This window comes from Pipistrellus hanaki, assembly GCF_964339955.1.
Source record: "Pipistrellus hanaki genome assembly, chromosome: 1".
NCBI lineage: Eukaryota > Metazoa > Chordata > Mammalia > Chiroptera > Vespertilionidae > Pipistrellus > Pipistrellus hanaki.
In genome coordinates, this window is record NC_140503.1 from 87,669,287 (window position 1) to 87,682,889 (window position 13,603).

Consider the following 13,603-nt stretch of genomic DNA (forward strand, 5'->3'; position numbering starts at 1 on the left):
TGTAAGCCTGAATTCTCTGCCAATAATATTTAAAAATGAAGAAAGATGAGAATTTATTTATCCTAAACAAAAATATTAATGTGAAGGCCATCAAATAGAATTGATTTCCAAATTCTCATTAAGTTTATATCATATTAATCATATAATAGTTATTCCAAGTTCAAATTTAATTATAACAAGGAGAAAATTCTTTCTCCTCTTTGGCTCATACTGATAGGTTAAATGAGACACTGCAAATAAAAAATGTATTAATCGAAACATGATGTTATTAACTAATGTTACCCAATATATTTAATTAAATAAAAATGTAATAGAGATGCTAGGAAAGCTTAGTTTTTATTATCTACTTTTTATTTATAACATTGAATCCTCAATATTTACTTTTTGCTGGGGAAAATGTTTACTAATTGTGGTAGTATGGATGAACATCACGTTATTAAAAATCAGAGTCCTTCCTGTCTGACTGGTTTTCTTGGTTCAGTGGACCTTTTCCCCTCTTACAGCAAAAGAAGCTAGCCTTTATTAGTGAGTCTCTTGCTTTCTGGATAGGAACCTTATTTATCATTTAACATTTTTGTGGGACCTATGTGTCAGGCTAGGTTAGGAGAAATGGTACAAAGAATGCAATTGCCAAAGTGGTCCATATCTAGTGCTAATTTGAATACAATGTTGTAAGTGCTTTAATTGAGCTATGCAGAGAACATTATGGGCTCATGGAGGAAGTACTTTAGGTAGACTGATAAATCAAGAAATATCTTCCCTAACAGCTTCATGGCATTTACTGAGTATAAACTCTTATGTAAGACCGATCCTATATATCTTCCTATATCATAAAGAGGTAATATGCAAATTGGCCATCACTCCAACACACAGGATGGCTGCCCCCATGTGGTCAAAGATGGCCACCACAAGATGGCTGGCAGGGGAGGGCAGTTGTGGATGATCAGGTCAGCAGGGGAGGACAGTTGGGAGGAACCAGGCCTGCAAGGGAGGGCATTTGGGGTGGGGGGGACCAGGCCTGCAGGGGAGGGCAGTTAGGGGCAATTGGGCCGGCAGGGGAGCAGTTAGGCATCAATCAGGCTAGCAAAGGAGTGGTTAGGAGTGATCAGGCTGGTAGGTGGAAGCGGTTAGGGGCAATTAGGCAGGGAGGGAGCCAGCAGGCCTGGATTGTGAGAGGGATGTCCAACTGCCTGTTTAGGCCTGATCCCACCAGATTCGGGCCTAAACAGGCAATCGGACATCCCTCAAGGGGTCCCAGATTGGAGAGGGTTCAGGCTGGGCTGAGTGTCAACCCCACCCCCGTGCATGAATTTCCTACACCGGGCCTCTAGTAGGGTATAAAAATGAAAAGTTAGTCCATGCTCTCCTGGAGTCTACTAAGTCAGACAGAGGAGTAAATAGGCAGTTGGAATATATGGTGTAAAAGCTATGCAGGGCATAGATAGAAGAGGCACTTAATCTAGTCTATGTCAGGATAAGTTTCCTGGAAAAGTGGTGTTTTAGAGACTAATCTGAGTCTTTAAGGCAGAGAAGAAAGACACATCTAGTCAAGCAGCTGCAGATAAAACTGGAGTGGCAAGCAACAAACTAGATTTAAAAAGAGCCCTGAGTCCTTTACCAGCCCTTTCCCTCTACATACTTAAAACCCAGAGTTCTTACCATGTCAGCAGAATCTGTAATTACTTGCCCCTCTCTACCTCTCATATCTAATTTCATGCAATTTCTTGTGGGTACCTCAATGGCCTTCTTTTAGTTCCAGTAACATACAATATATAACTCTCTTGCCTCAGAGCCTCTGATCTTGCTATTGCTTCTGTTGTGAATGCTCTCTCCATGGCTCTTCTCAACCTTTTGTTGTCTTTCAGGTCATAACTTAGATCTCACTTTCTTAGAGAGGCCGTCTACCTAAAGTATGAAGTAGTTTCCTCATAACTTTCCATCTTAATGCTGTATTATTTTCCTTCATACCACTGATTATAATTATTATTTAAAAGATTGTTAGTTTTCTTGTTGAATTATTCATTCTGTCTTTTTACGCCAGACTGTTAGGCTTCACAAAGGTAGGAATCATGTCTGTCTTATGCACTGGTAAGTTCCAGCACCTGGAATAGTGCTTAGCACATAATAAGTGCTAAGTAAAATGTTTGTTGAATGACTGAACAAATTCAGTAATCTTAGTGCTTAGTATGATGCTATTTTAAGAATTGGTGCTATTGCCAAAACCGGTTTGGCTCAATGGATAGAGCGTCGGCTTGGGGACTGAAGGGACCTGGGTTCGATTCCGGTCAAGGGCATGTACCTTGGTTGGCATATCCCCGGTAGGGGGTGTGCAAGAGGCAGCTGATTGATAACTCTCTCTCATCGGTGTTTCTAAGTCTCTATCTCTCTCCCTTCCTCTCTGTACAAAATCAATAAAATATATTTAAAAAAAAAAAAAAGGAATTGGTGCTATTAAGATCTTCAATTAGTCAGTGGTTCTCAACAGGCATATAGTAGATAGAGGTCAAGGTTGCACAAAACATCCTACAATGCATAGGACAACCCCCATCGCCCCACAACAAAGAATTATCCAGACCAAAATGTCAAGTTCAAAAAGCCTAAAGTCGATGATGATTGACTAGATCTGTGTTTATAAGACCTTGGGGGCTTTTAGTTTTCTTGTCTATAGAGACATGTCAGATTTATCTGGTACAGTATTGAATGGCACAAGCTCTGAGAATAATTTTTTTTCTCAGTTGATGTGGGACGACAGCCAGTACCCCTTTATTCATATTTTTGGTTCTTAATTTCAGTCACTCATATATATGAAACTTGTCATACTTAGAGTTCATGTAGTTTGGCAGAGTTATAAATTACATTTGTAGCAGAAGTTCTCTGAGGAAAGACCTAAAACCAAGCAGTTATTAGCTAATTGGTTATAAACAATTGATCAGTGGTATAATAATTAGTCTGCTTGCAAACTCTTAGAAATACCAACTGATTGTTTTTTTCTTTTTCTTTTTCTAGACCTTTATCCTAAAATCTTATTACTGAGAATAGTAGCTTTGTTAGGAATAAAGAAACCTTAGAATGGAAATATTTTGACTAGTATAGACTTTTTATTTTAGGAACAAATGATGAGAAAGAAACAAGCAATGCATCTTGATGCAAGATATGTCACAATGGTAGAGAATGCATATTACTACTGCAACCCACCTCCAGCCGAAAAAACAGTAAAAAAGAAACGTCCTCCTCTCCAGGAATATATCCGGAAACTTTTGTACAAAGATCTCTCCAAGGTCACCACTGAGAAGGTAAATCTTAATGGAATCATGGAATAATGAGATTTGAGATTTGTGGTAGTTATATAATCAACTAAATTCTTTTTCATCCTAATGGTAATAGTATAAGCAGTGCCTGAAATTTTAGGTCAGGGACATAAATTTCAGTTTTCCTAGATTAGTTTATTTATAAATTGCTTCAGTGCCTCATAAATTATAGATAAGAAATGCAAGTACTTTGCATTATTCACATTTTGTAAATGGAGAAATTAAAGCAGAGCTTTTCAAGTCTAAAAAGTGAAGCTTAGGAAAGTTGGATTTAGATCCCAAGTTCCATTATGATTGACTATCCAAATCATTCTAAGAAATAATTCATATGATGATACATAATATATGGGACAATGTTTTATTTTTCTATTATGATAACACCTTCTTACTCCAATTAAAATGGCCATTCTTCTAAATTTAATTTTGTTGTGTGTATATATTCATATTCTGTAATGGATTTGCCTTTACATATTTTTCTTGAGAGCAGGGGATCTTAACCTTGAATGGGTGTTAGGAAGCCCATGGCCCTCTGGAATTTCATAGTTTTGAATCCTGGGGCTTTCTGTATTTTTCTGGAGATAAGGTCTGTGGCTTTCTTTAGATTCTCAGCAGGAGTCACTTTCCAGAAAAGTTTAAGAACCACTGATCTGTCAATTGAATTATCGTAGTTACCTTGCTAGATATGTAGTTACATATTCACTTTTAAGTAAGATATGTTGAGCAAAACTTTCCTTGGTTTATTCTGCAAGTTGAGACAATACAGTGTAGAACTTTTTTCTTTTTAGGAGATAAAGTAATGGAAATTAACTTCTGGATAGAGAACATATCAGAGGAGGATAAAAGGCATGAAATAATACATGGGTGGGATAAGAGGTAATAGGAATGATAGTGCAGCTTTCAAAATTGAAATCAACTTTCAGAGTTAGAAAAATAGTTGTTTGAAACAAAAGGTTTTTGATAGCTGTTTAGAATTGACTAGAAGTTGAAAAATATAGAATGCTTATGAAGTTGAGATGACATTAAAATAGCCAGTGAAGCTGATATGAGAAAATATTTAGTGTTTAAAAGATGGATTGTGGATATAGAAATGAAAGAAATACTTTGCAATCTGCCAATAACATCTAGATTCTTTCAGAATCAAAATGGATAGAACTTGATGATAGGTAGAGCTCTGCTAATTATCTTATTGACAGGGTCTTTGAAATTGTAATACCTGATTTTTATGGATATTTACAATGTGGAGGACACTTTCTTACATCACATGTTTTAACTTGTCTAATCCTTACAACAAACTAGTAAGTGGTTTTATTATCCCCCCTTTTACTGAGGAATCAGACACTGTAATGTCAATCTTGATGCTATGTCTCCATTTTAAGTGATCTTTTAACCAATTTGTTTGGGTTTATTTATTTATTTATTGGAAATTTTTGATTTATACAAGAAGTGTCTAAGATTATTTAGATTAAATGAAGCACAAAAGAAACATTATTTTTGATGACCCTTGGGAATTTCTTTCTGTGATCTTAGTGTATGAGTGTATAATGTTAACTTGATTGAAGACATAGAAACTCGGGAAATATGGGGACATTATAGAAAGATGGAGGAAAAATGTGAATACCTTTTGTTAATAATTAGAAAAATCTCATGTTTAATCTCTAATGTGAAAAAGCTGATAGAGGATTTCTGAAGTATTCCCATTTCAAAAGTTCTTAATCTGAATAATCATAATACCATATCTATACTATTGGATATATTGCATTATATACTTGTCTAGTAATTTAAAGAAAATTCTCTTTGTTTAGGTTTTGAGACAGATGCGAAAGTTGCCCTGGCAGGACCAAGAAGTGAAAGATTATGTTATTTGTTGTATGATAAACATCTGGAATGTGAAATATAATAGTATTCATTGTGTGGCAAACCTCTTAGCAGGACTAGTGCTCTACCAAGAGGATGTTGGAATCCATGTTGTGGATGGAGTTTTAGAAGATATTCGATTAGGAATGGAGGTAACACAGACTTTCTTTAAAGTTGTCAAGTTGGAGTTTGGGAAGAATTTAAATAACTTTTAAATTCTATTATTGAAAAATAATTTGAAGACCTTCTTTTATCTATATGTTATCTCTTACTGTTATCTCTTCAGAATTACTGGTTTCTTAAACCCTGCTGTACTAGATTTATATGCTTCTCTCAGGCAAATCCTGGGGTTTATTTTGCCTCTTTTTCTCAAGTCTAGTTAAGCTTATTTTGGAAGAATATAGTACATTTTTATTATTTCTGGGTTACTATTGGGAAAATAAATTTATTAATTAGAAGAATTTTAATCATTAGGTAAAATTTCCTGTAAGCAGATCCCTTTTTTTGTAAGCTTATTGTTAATTCAGGATTATAGAGAAAATAAGATATATGGGGCTGATAAGGGAGAATTACATATTAATTGTTTAATAGACTATCAAATCAATTCGCTTAATGATAGCTTAATAATAAGTTTAATAGTTAACATATTTTTTTATTAAACTTTTAAAAAAATTATTTGAATAACATCGATTGGCTGCCTTCCACATGTGCCCCAAACAGGAATCAAACCTGCCACCCTTTTGTGCATGGGATCAACTGAACTACACCAAACAGGGCAACTTTTTTTTCTTTATGTTTTGTAGATACCCATTTCCTAAAGAGAGAAAAAGGATACTCACAAGTGACCACTTTATTAGAAAAGAAGCAAAGATCCCATTAATTTTTCTCTGTTCAGTGTTTCTTAAGTAATTGATACTGTCAAGTGACAAAGGGAATTTTACCTCTTTTCAACCACATTACTGTTCTTTAATGCAAATCTTGTTTTTCTTTTTTTTTTTTTTTAGGTTAATCAACCTAAATTTAATCAGAGACGTATCAGCAGTGCCAAGTTCTTAGGGGAACTTTATAATTACCGCATGGTGGAATCAGCTGTTATTTTTAGAACTCTTTATTCTTTTACTTCATTTGGTGTTAATCCTGATGGCTCTCCAAGTTCACTGGACCCTCCTGAGCACCTTTTCAGAATTAGACTAGTGTGCACTATTTTGGATACTTGTGGCCAGTACTTTGACAGAGGTTCCAGTAAACGAAAACTTGATTGCTTCCTTGTATATTTTCAGGTATATAAGCTGAAATAATGCAGTTTGGCACCATTTAATACATTGATTGTGTTACAAAAATATTCAAGCAGAAACATTATAGCATTCACATATCACATATGAGATAGGTCCATAATTAGAATAAATTTGATTTATTCTTTCTGCAGGGTTGCTTTAGAGATTTTAAAAAGTTGATGAATTTTATCATATAAACATTCTAATTGCATTGTAACTTTTATATGATTGACTTAATTTTGAAAATTATTTTGTTATACTTTATAAAATTGGAATGGTAATTTATGAATTATATTTGGTACAATAACTTATGAATTTAAAAACTTGTGATTTATTTTTAGATGTGAAATCAAAACACAGGTGTGTTTTGATTTTACATTTAAAATTTTTATTTTTAAATGATTAACTTTTTTTAAAGAAAAAACTCATTCTGGGAAAAATGTTTTAACACAGGAAGAATCTCTTGAGTTGTGCTTTTCATATCTTAATTTTAGTTAATTATGTAAGCTTACGATTTAGAGCAAGTATAGTATAAATTGAATTCAGGTACAAAAACAGAGATGTTTCTACTATTCCTTTAAAATAGGTGTTCCAAAAGTTAACTTTGTAGATTGGTTGTTTGGAATCCAGTCACTGTTTCCCATAAAATACTGAGTAGGGTGAACAATTCTCTGTTGAATTGTCCAGATGTTATTAAAAGAAGGTATCCATAGTACCATTAAAGTTTATATGATCACTATTTCTAGTATTGTTTTCATTCATCCTTTGATGATGAAAATACATTTAAAACTAAAACTGGAGGTATAAAAAATACATCCACATAATGGCTGGTGTTAAGTGGGGAGGAGAGATAAATGTTCTTGGAGAAGAGCAGTTCATTAACTTTATCCTCCCGTGAGGAAGGGGATTGCACATTTGAGAATCAGATTCTCTTTGTCTCTAAGGACTGTCTTAGGTTGGAGACTGCCTATATTGAAATCCAGTTTTGCTGCAAAGTGTTAGCTGTAATTGTCAGCATCCAAAGTAGAATCTCTTTCAGAAGAGAATCCTTATTTGCATTTAATCTGACATCCCAGGTGGAGAGAAAAGAGCTATCCCAAAATATCCAAGAGACAAAGAGAAAGGCATTTTCCACATTGATTAACAGGCAGCAGAAATATGCGCCAGGATTAAACCTGAGGGGATGGAGTAAGAAGTGAGGCCTGGGGATGAGGTCAGTGTGTTTTGCCTAGACTATAGAGTGAATAGTTATGTATTGGAAGGCCAGGTAGAAAGGATCACCGATAGCAGTGCTTCTAAACTTTAATGTGCATACACATTACCTGGGAATAGCATTAAAATGCATATTATTATTAAATTGGTCTGGGGTGGGACTTGAGATTATGCATTTCTAACAGACTTCATTGAAGCCTACAATTTTGAGTAGCAAGGACCTAGAACAAACTGGGGAAGAAGAGTGAAGCACCCAGAACTGTGGTTGGTAAACTGCATCTCGCAAGCCACATGCGACTCTTTGGCCCCATGAATGTGGCTCTTCCACAAATACCATGGCCTGGGCGAGTCTTTTCTGAAGAAGTGGCATTAGAAGAAATTTAAGTTTAAAAAACTTGGCTCTCAAAAAAGAAATTTCAATTGTTGTACTGTTGATATTTGGCTCTGTTGACTAATGAGTTTGCTGACCACTGACCCAGAGGATTACCTTTTTATACATATGTAAAGTATGAAACAGAATGAGGGACCCAGGGTAAGAGAAGAGGGAAAATATCCCAACAGTGCCATATACACAGTAGGTGTTCAGTAAATGATTGTTGATTAATTTTTATATTTAAAACACCCATATATTTAGATACTTTAATTGACATTTTAAAAATCAAAGCAGGTATTATAGGGAAAATGATGAACATTTATTAAAACTATATTTTTGAATCTGGTTATTTTTGTAAACTTTAACATTTAAACCCAGTTTGGGAGTGGGGTTTCTGACTTGTTTCATTATCTGAAAGTTCATTTGGTATTTTATTCACAATTTTTCCTTGTCTTTAAAAAGATTATGACAATTATAATAAAACAATATTTAGATTCAAGGCACCAAATGGCTTAGAAACTGTAGATGGAGGGAAATAATTGGAATTAGAATCATTGCTGTCGGCCATTAATGAAAATGGTAGGTGTCTTGTTAACTTAGTTGTTATAGTTAGGTGATGTAATGTTACAGGTTATTATTTAAAATATTTTTGTTATTAATATTTTATAGCTAAATTTATCTTTTGTTTGTCATCAGCGTTATGTTTGGTGGAAGAAAAGTTTGGAGGTTTGGACAAAAGATCATCCATTTCCTATTGACATAGATTACATGATCAGTGATACACTAGAACTGCTAAGACCAAAGATCAAACTTTGTAATTCTCTGGAAGAATCCATCAGGCAGGTACAAGACTTGGAACGAGAATTCTTAATAAAACTAGGTAAGCAATTAATTACAGAGAGACAATGAAGGTGATATTTGGCAGATTGTTTTTAGAATTTGCTTTATAATACTACCAGAGTTTACCTTTGTATACTTTCCATTTTTATATTGAGTGTTACATAATATTAGGTAAGACATATGGGTGACATGTTTTTTTTAATTTCATTAAGTAATACCAAATTTGAGGTAAATACTTATGTAAGAATTGAAGCCAATGATAGTGATGAATAAATACAATCCTGTTGGCCTCTCTTAATTTTAGAATTTTTGGTTGCTAATATAAAATCTACTTTTAATTAGAGCACCTCTTGCAATATAGTACGTAATTGTAACACGTGTTATTTCTTAAGACATTGTAGGCTAGAAACTATAGAAGGGGAATACCTGTTAGAAGTTTGGAACTACCCTACACTACAGAATTTCAGACCTTATTCACTGGGAGAGTTGTCTATTTCTAAGGACTAGAGAAAATGTGAGAAATGTGCTACAGGAGAATTGGTCTATTTACTTTCTCTGTGTCCTTTTGAGATTGTTGTGGAAGAAGAGGTAGCTCTTTAAAAAAAAAAAATATATATATATATATATTTATATGTATGTGTGTGTGTGTGTATATATACATATATACACACACATACATATACATACATACATATATATATTGTATATTGCTTATTGATTTTAAAGAGAGAGGATGGGAGAGGGATAGAAATATCAATGAGAAACTCAGTTGGCTGCCTCCTGCATGCCCCCAAGTGGGCATGTGCTCTGACCAGGAATAGAACTGACGACCTCTGGATTCAGGGGTCGATGCTTAACTACTGACCCACACTGGCTGAGTAGGAGTTAGCTCTTGAATAACTCTCACGAGGGACTGTAAGAGCTAACTAACTTTGTGGAAATAACTGGAATATGTAACCTTACTACTCTGATTTATTTGCAGACAGTTGTTAGGTTTCATTTTAGTCATTTTAAAGTGACATACATTTTGAGGCTGTTAAGCTAGTATTTTATTTCCTGCTAGCACATGGGACCTGTAAGTCTGTCATTAAGAGATCTTATCTTCACCAATTATATTAATTGTATAAATTTACTACATTGCATATCTGAAGAACTACTTTTCATAGTGAAAGCATTTGGTACTTTTCCCCCTCTAAAACTATTTTTTTTTATATTACATCCAGCATATTAGAAGGGTTTCTTTTTCCATAGATAAATCCTCTTTTGGAGAATATGATTGCTATTATCTATTTGAGCATTAATTTTAAAGGTGCTTCTGATTATGCAACTATTAACTTTTCTTACTACTCAACCCATAAAGACACATGTGCATCTTTTTATACTTTGTTCCAAATTATCTACTTTCTTTTCCTTTTTAGACTTCTAGTTGTATAAAATTATCATTTTAAGCAAAGTGCTTATTTATCTATTTATTTATTTCATTTACGTTTTATGCTTTGAAATAATTGAGTCTTAGTCTTGTTTCTCAAAGACCTTTATGAATGATGCTCTGTATAGTGGGCATGGGGGAATGCTAGTTTGACGCTAGTTTGGTAGCAGTAAAGAGAGCAATTTGTTTTATCTTTTATTGACTGAAGTTTAAATTAAAAAACTTCAGACTATCCTGAGGAGTCTTTTTATATATGGAACGGGAAAAATAGATCAACATTTGCAAGTGAAACTCTGAAGATAGTTGTAACTGGAAATTATGCTATGGAGTTGTCCCAATTTAATTCTGTTTTAAACAGTCTAAGTATCAGGAAGAAAAGCTGCATGGATAAATCTACATTAAATCTATTTCCTGTTGATTAAATCCAGAAGATAATACAGTATCAAGAGTCTTTGCTAGTTTTGTTTTTTTTGTTCAAGCACTTAGCAAATTCATTATCTCAGTTTTATAGCAACAAAATTCTATTATAGCATAATAGTTAATGGACAAACACTAAAATTTCTCTTATAATTATGCTTAATGTTAGTTTTAAATAAATTTTAATATTATTAAAGGTACTATATGTTCATGGCAGAAATTTTGAAAAATACCAAAAAGTCAAAAATCACTGATATTCCATTCTTAAGGATAATTATGTATTAACATTTTGATATATTTTCTTTTATTCTTTAAATTTTTTCCTCATGATTATACAGTTTTATAAGTGAATTTCCTTTCACATAATACATTATGAAATTTCTCCCTTACAAAAAGTATTTCTCTAAATCTTTATTATATTTTTTAAAAACTGACTATATTTCTTCGTATAAGTGTACCATAATTTGTTTAATTCCTGTTGACACTTAGATTATTTCAAATTTTGCACCACTATAAATAATACGCTTGAGTAATTTTCTTGTGCAATTTGATTTCTTAGTATAGACAGAATTATTGGCAAGAACATTCTCTTTAAATTTAAGAACAAAATTAAGATGGTAATAAGCAATATTGTTTAATTCTGATTTGGAAGTTCTCACTAGTATTATAATAAATGAAACAAAAAAGAGGAAAATAAAAGTAAAAAAAGGAAAGAAGCCATAAGAATAAATTATATTATAAATTTAAAGAGTGTATTTCATAAATTAGAAATAAAATAAGTAGGATAGATAAAAGGCCCAGAATTTTTCCAGTTAAATACAGAACAATAATTTATGGTGAGCCAGGAATGTTAAAGATAGGTGAAGGGCAATAGGTGAGCATTTGGGAGGAAAATTGATAGAGAACCACATCTTATATCGCCAAACTCTAGGTGGATTAAAGAGTTAAATATTTATTTTTTCAAAGTTAAAAATAGATCGGATTATCAAATATTTTCAAGGCTAATTTTATCAAATTTAAAATGATAGAAGAAAGTATACGTATAGATTTAGGTTTTTAAAACATCTATCTATATATAAAAGGCTAAGTGTCCAACCACCCAACCAGCTGGTACATATGACACACTGATCAACAGGGGACAGATGCTCAACAAAGGAGCTGCCGAGCTGCAGTGACTTGGCAGCTACAGTTCTCAGATGAGACACCCTGGAAACAGAGGAAGGAGTGTGGCCCTGCTTCCTTTCAATGTGCACAAATCCATGCACCAGGCCACTAGTATATAATAAAAAATTGATTTTCTTGCTAGGTTGTTAGCACTTACATAAAGAACACAGATAAATTGGTAATAAAATAAAATACTACAAAAGAAAAATGAGCAGGACATAATCAAATAAGGGAGAGCAGGGAAGAGTTGGTGTTTTTATTGAGTACTGCCTGATTGTCAGAATGATAGGAAGGTAATGCTTCTGATTTTTGACATAAGAGTTTAAGTAAAGCCCAAATCAAAACACTAGATTATGCAATCAAGTCAACTCTGCTCTTTCTGACATGTTAAGTATATGGGGGAAATGCTCAGCATGTTTAGTAAACAGAGAAATGTAAATTAAAATACAATCTAAAAGGTAGTACTGTAGTTTATTACCATCTCTGCTATGAGCATGAAAATGGAGGCACCAAGCAGCTCAAATTTAAGAGGACAGTATTTGTTTTCTATCTCCAAGTACACTTAATTCTGACACACATTTAAATATTTTACTGTCTAGAGTTTGCATTTTGTTATCTCTGTTTTTTACACATACATTTTAATCTGCATGTGACTTATGGTTCAGCAACTGGATCGTTATATAGTTTAGCAAATGCAGAATATAATACTTATAAATTGTTTTTGAAACTAAATTGCAATGAGAATAAAAATGTTATTAAATAGTATGTATTTTCCTTACAAATTAGAAGTGTCCATATCAAAACAAAGACTTACTATACAATATAGTTCTTCCCATGACACATTTTAAATGGACATAACAAGCATGTGATGGTATATGAGTTTATCACCACTGTGATATTTTTATTGAGGATGCTTAGATTTATACAGCCCTGATAACTTTTGTCCCTGATAACTTTTGTCCCTGATAACTTTTCCAATATTTTGCTTCTTCTTGTCCCTAAAAACAAATAAAATTTACATGTAAAGTCTATTTCTTTCTATGAAAACTAATAAGTAGTAGGTGGAAAATATTTAAGTTAAATGGAATTTAAATCTCAGTATTATTTTCCATGTAAAGTAGATCTTATTGAGCTTCATCCATCTTCTCAAAATTTTTTTAAAATTTCCAAACTTGAATGTATCTACTTTAATCACACTGTACTTCCATATTTTTCTGTTTTTTGTTTTTTTTAATATTTTTTAAATTGATTTCAGAAAGGAAGGGAGAGGGAGTGAGAGAGAGAAATATCAATGATGAGAGAGAATCATTGATTGGCTGTCTCCTGCACAGCCCCTACTGGGGATTGACCCAGCAATTGAGCATGTGCCCTGACGGAGTATTGAACAATGACTTTGTGGTTCATAGGTCCATGCTCAACTACTGAGCCACAATGGCCGGACATTGTCAGTGTTTAATTAATTGCTTAGACTTTGGACATTGGAGTGATTTTTTTTTTACTTTTTTTTTATATATATATATATTTTATTGATTTTTTACAGAGAGGAAGGGAGAGGGATAGAGAGAGTTACAAACATCGATGAGAGAGAGTCATCGATCAGCTGCCTCTTGCACACCCCCTACTGGGGATATGCCCACAACCAAGGTACATGCCCTTGACCGGAATGGAACCCGGGACCTTTTAGTCCGCAGAACAACACTCTACCACTGACCCAAACCGGTTTTGGCGATTT

At 33.5% G+C, this 13,603-nt stretch overlaps 1 protein-coding gene across 2 annotated transcripts in view; it reads left to right on the forward strand.

The window, feature by feature from the left end:
• Positions 1 to 13,603, forward strand: part of UPF2 (UPF2 regulator of nonsense mediated mRNA decay) — a 108,323-nt gene that overhangs the window by 68,807 nt on the left and 25,913 nt on the right. For both annotated transcript variants that reach the window (XM_084875639.1, XM_084875640.1), the window contains exons 12-15: positions 3,108 to 3,293; positions 5,111 to 5,314; positions 6,167 to 6,442; positions 8,718 to 8,901. In XM_084875639.1, coding sequence (XP_084731765.1) covers positions 3,108 to 3,293; positions 5,111 to 5,314; positions 6,167 to 6,442; positions 8,718 to 8,901 — 850 coding nt within the window. The remainder of the gene's footprint in view (positions 1 to 3,107; positions 3,294 to 5,110; positions 5,315 to 6,166; positions 6,443 to 8,717; positions 8,902 to 13,603) is intronic.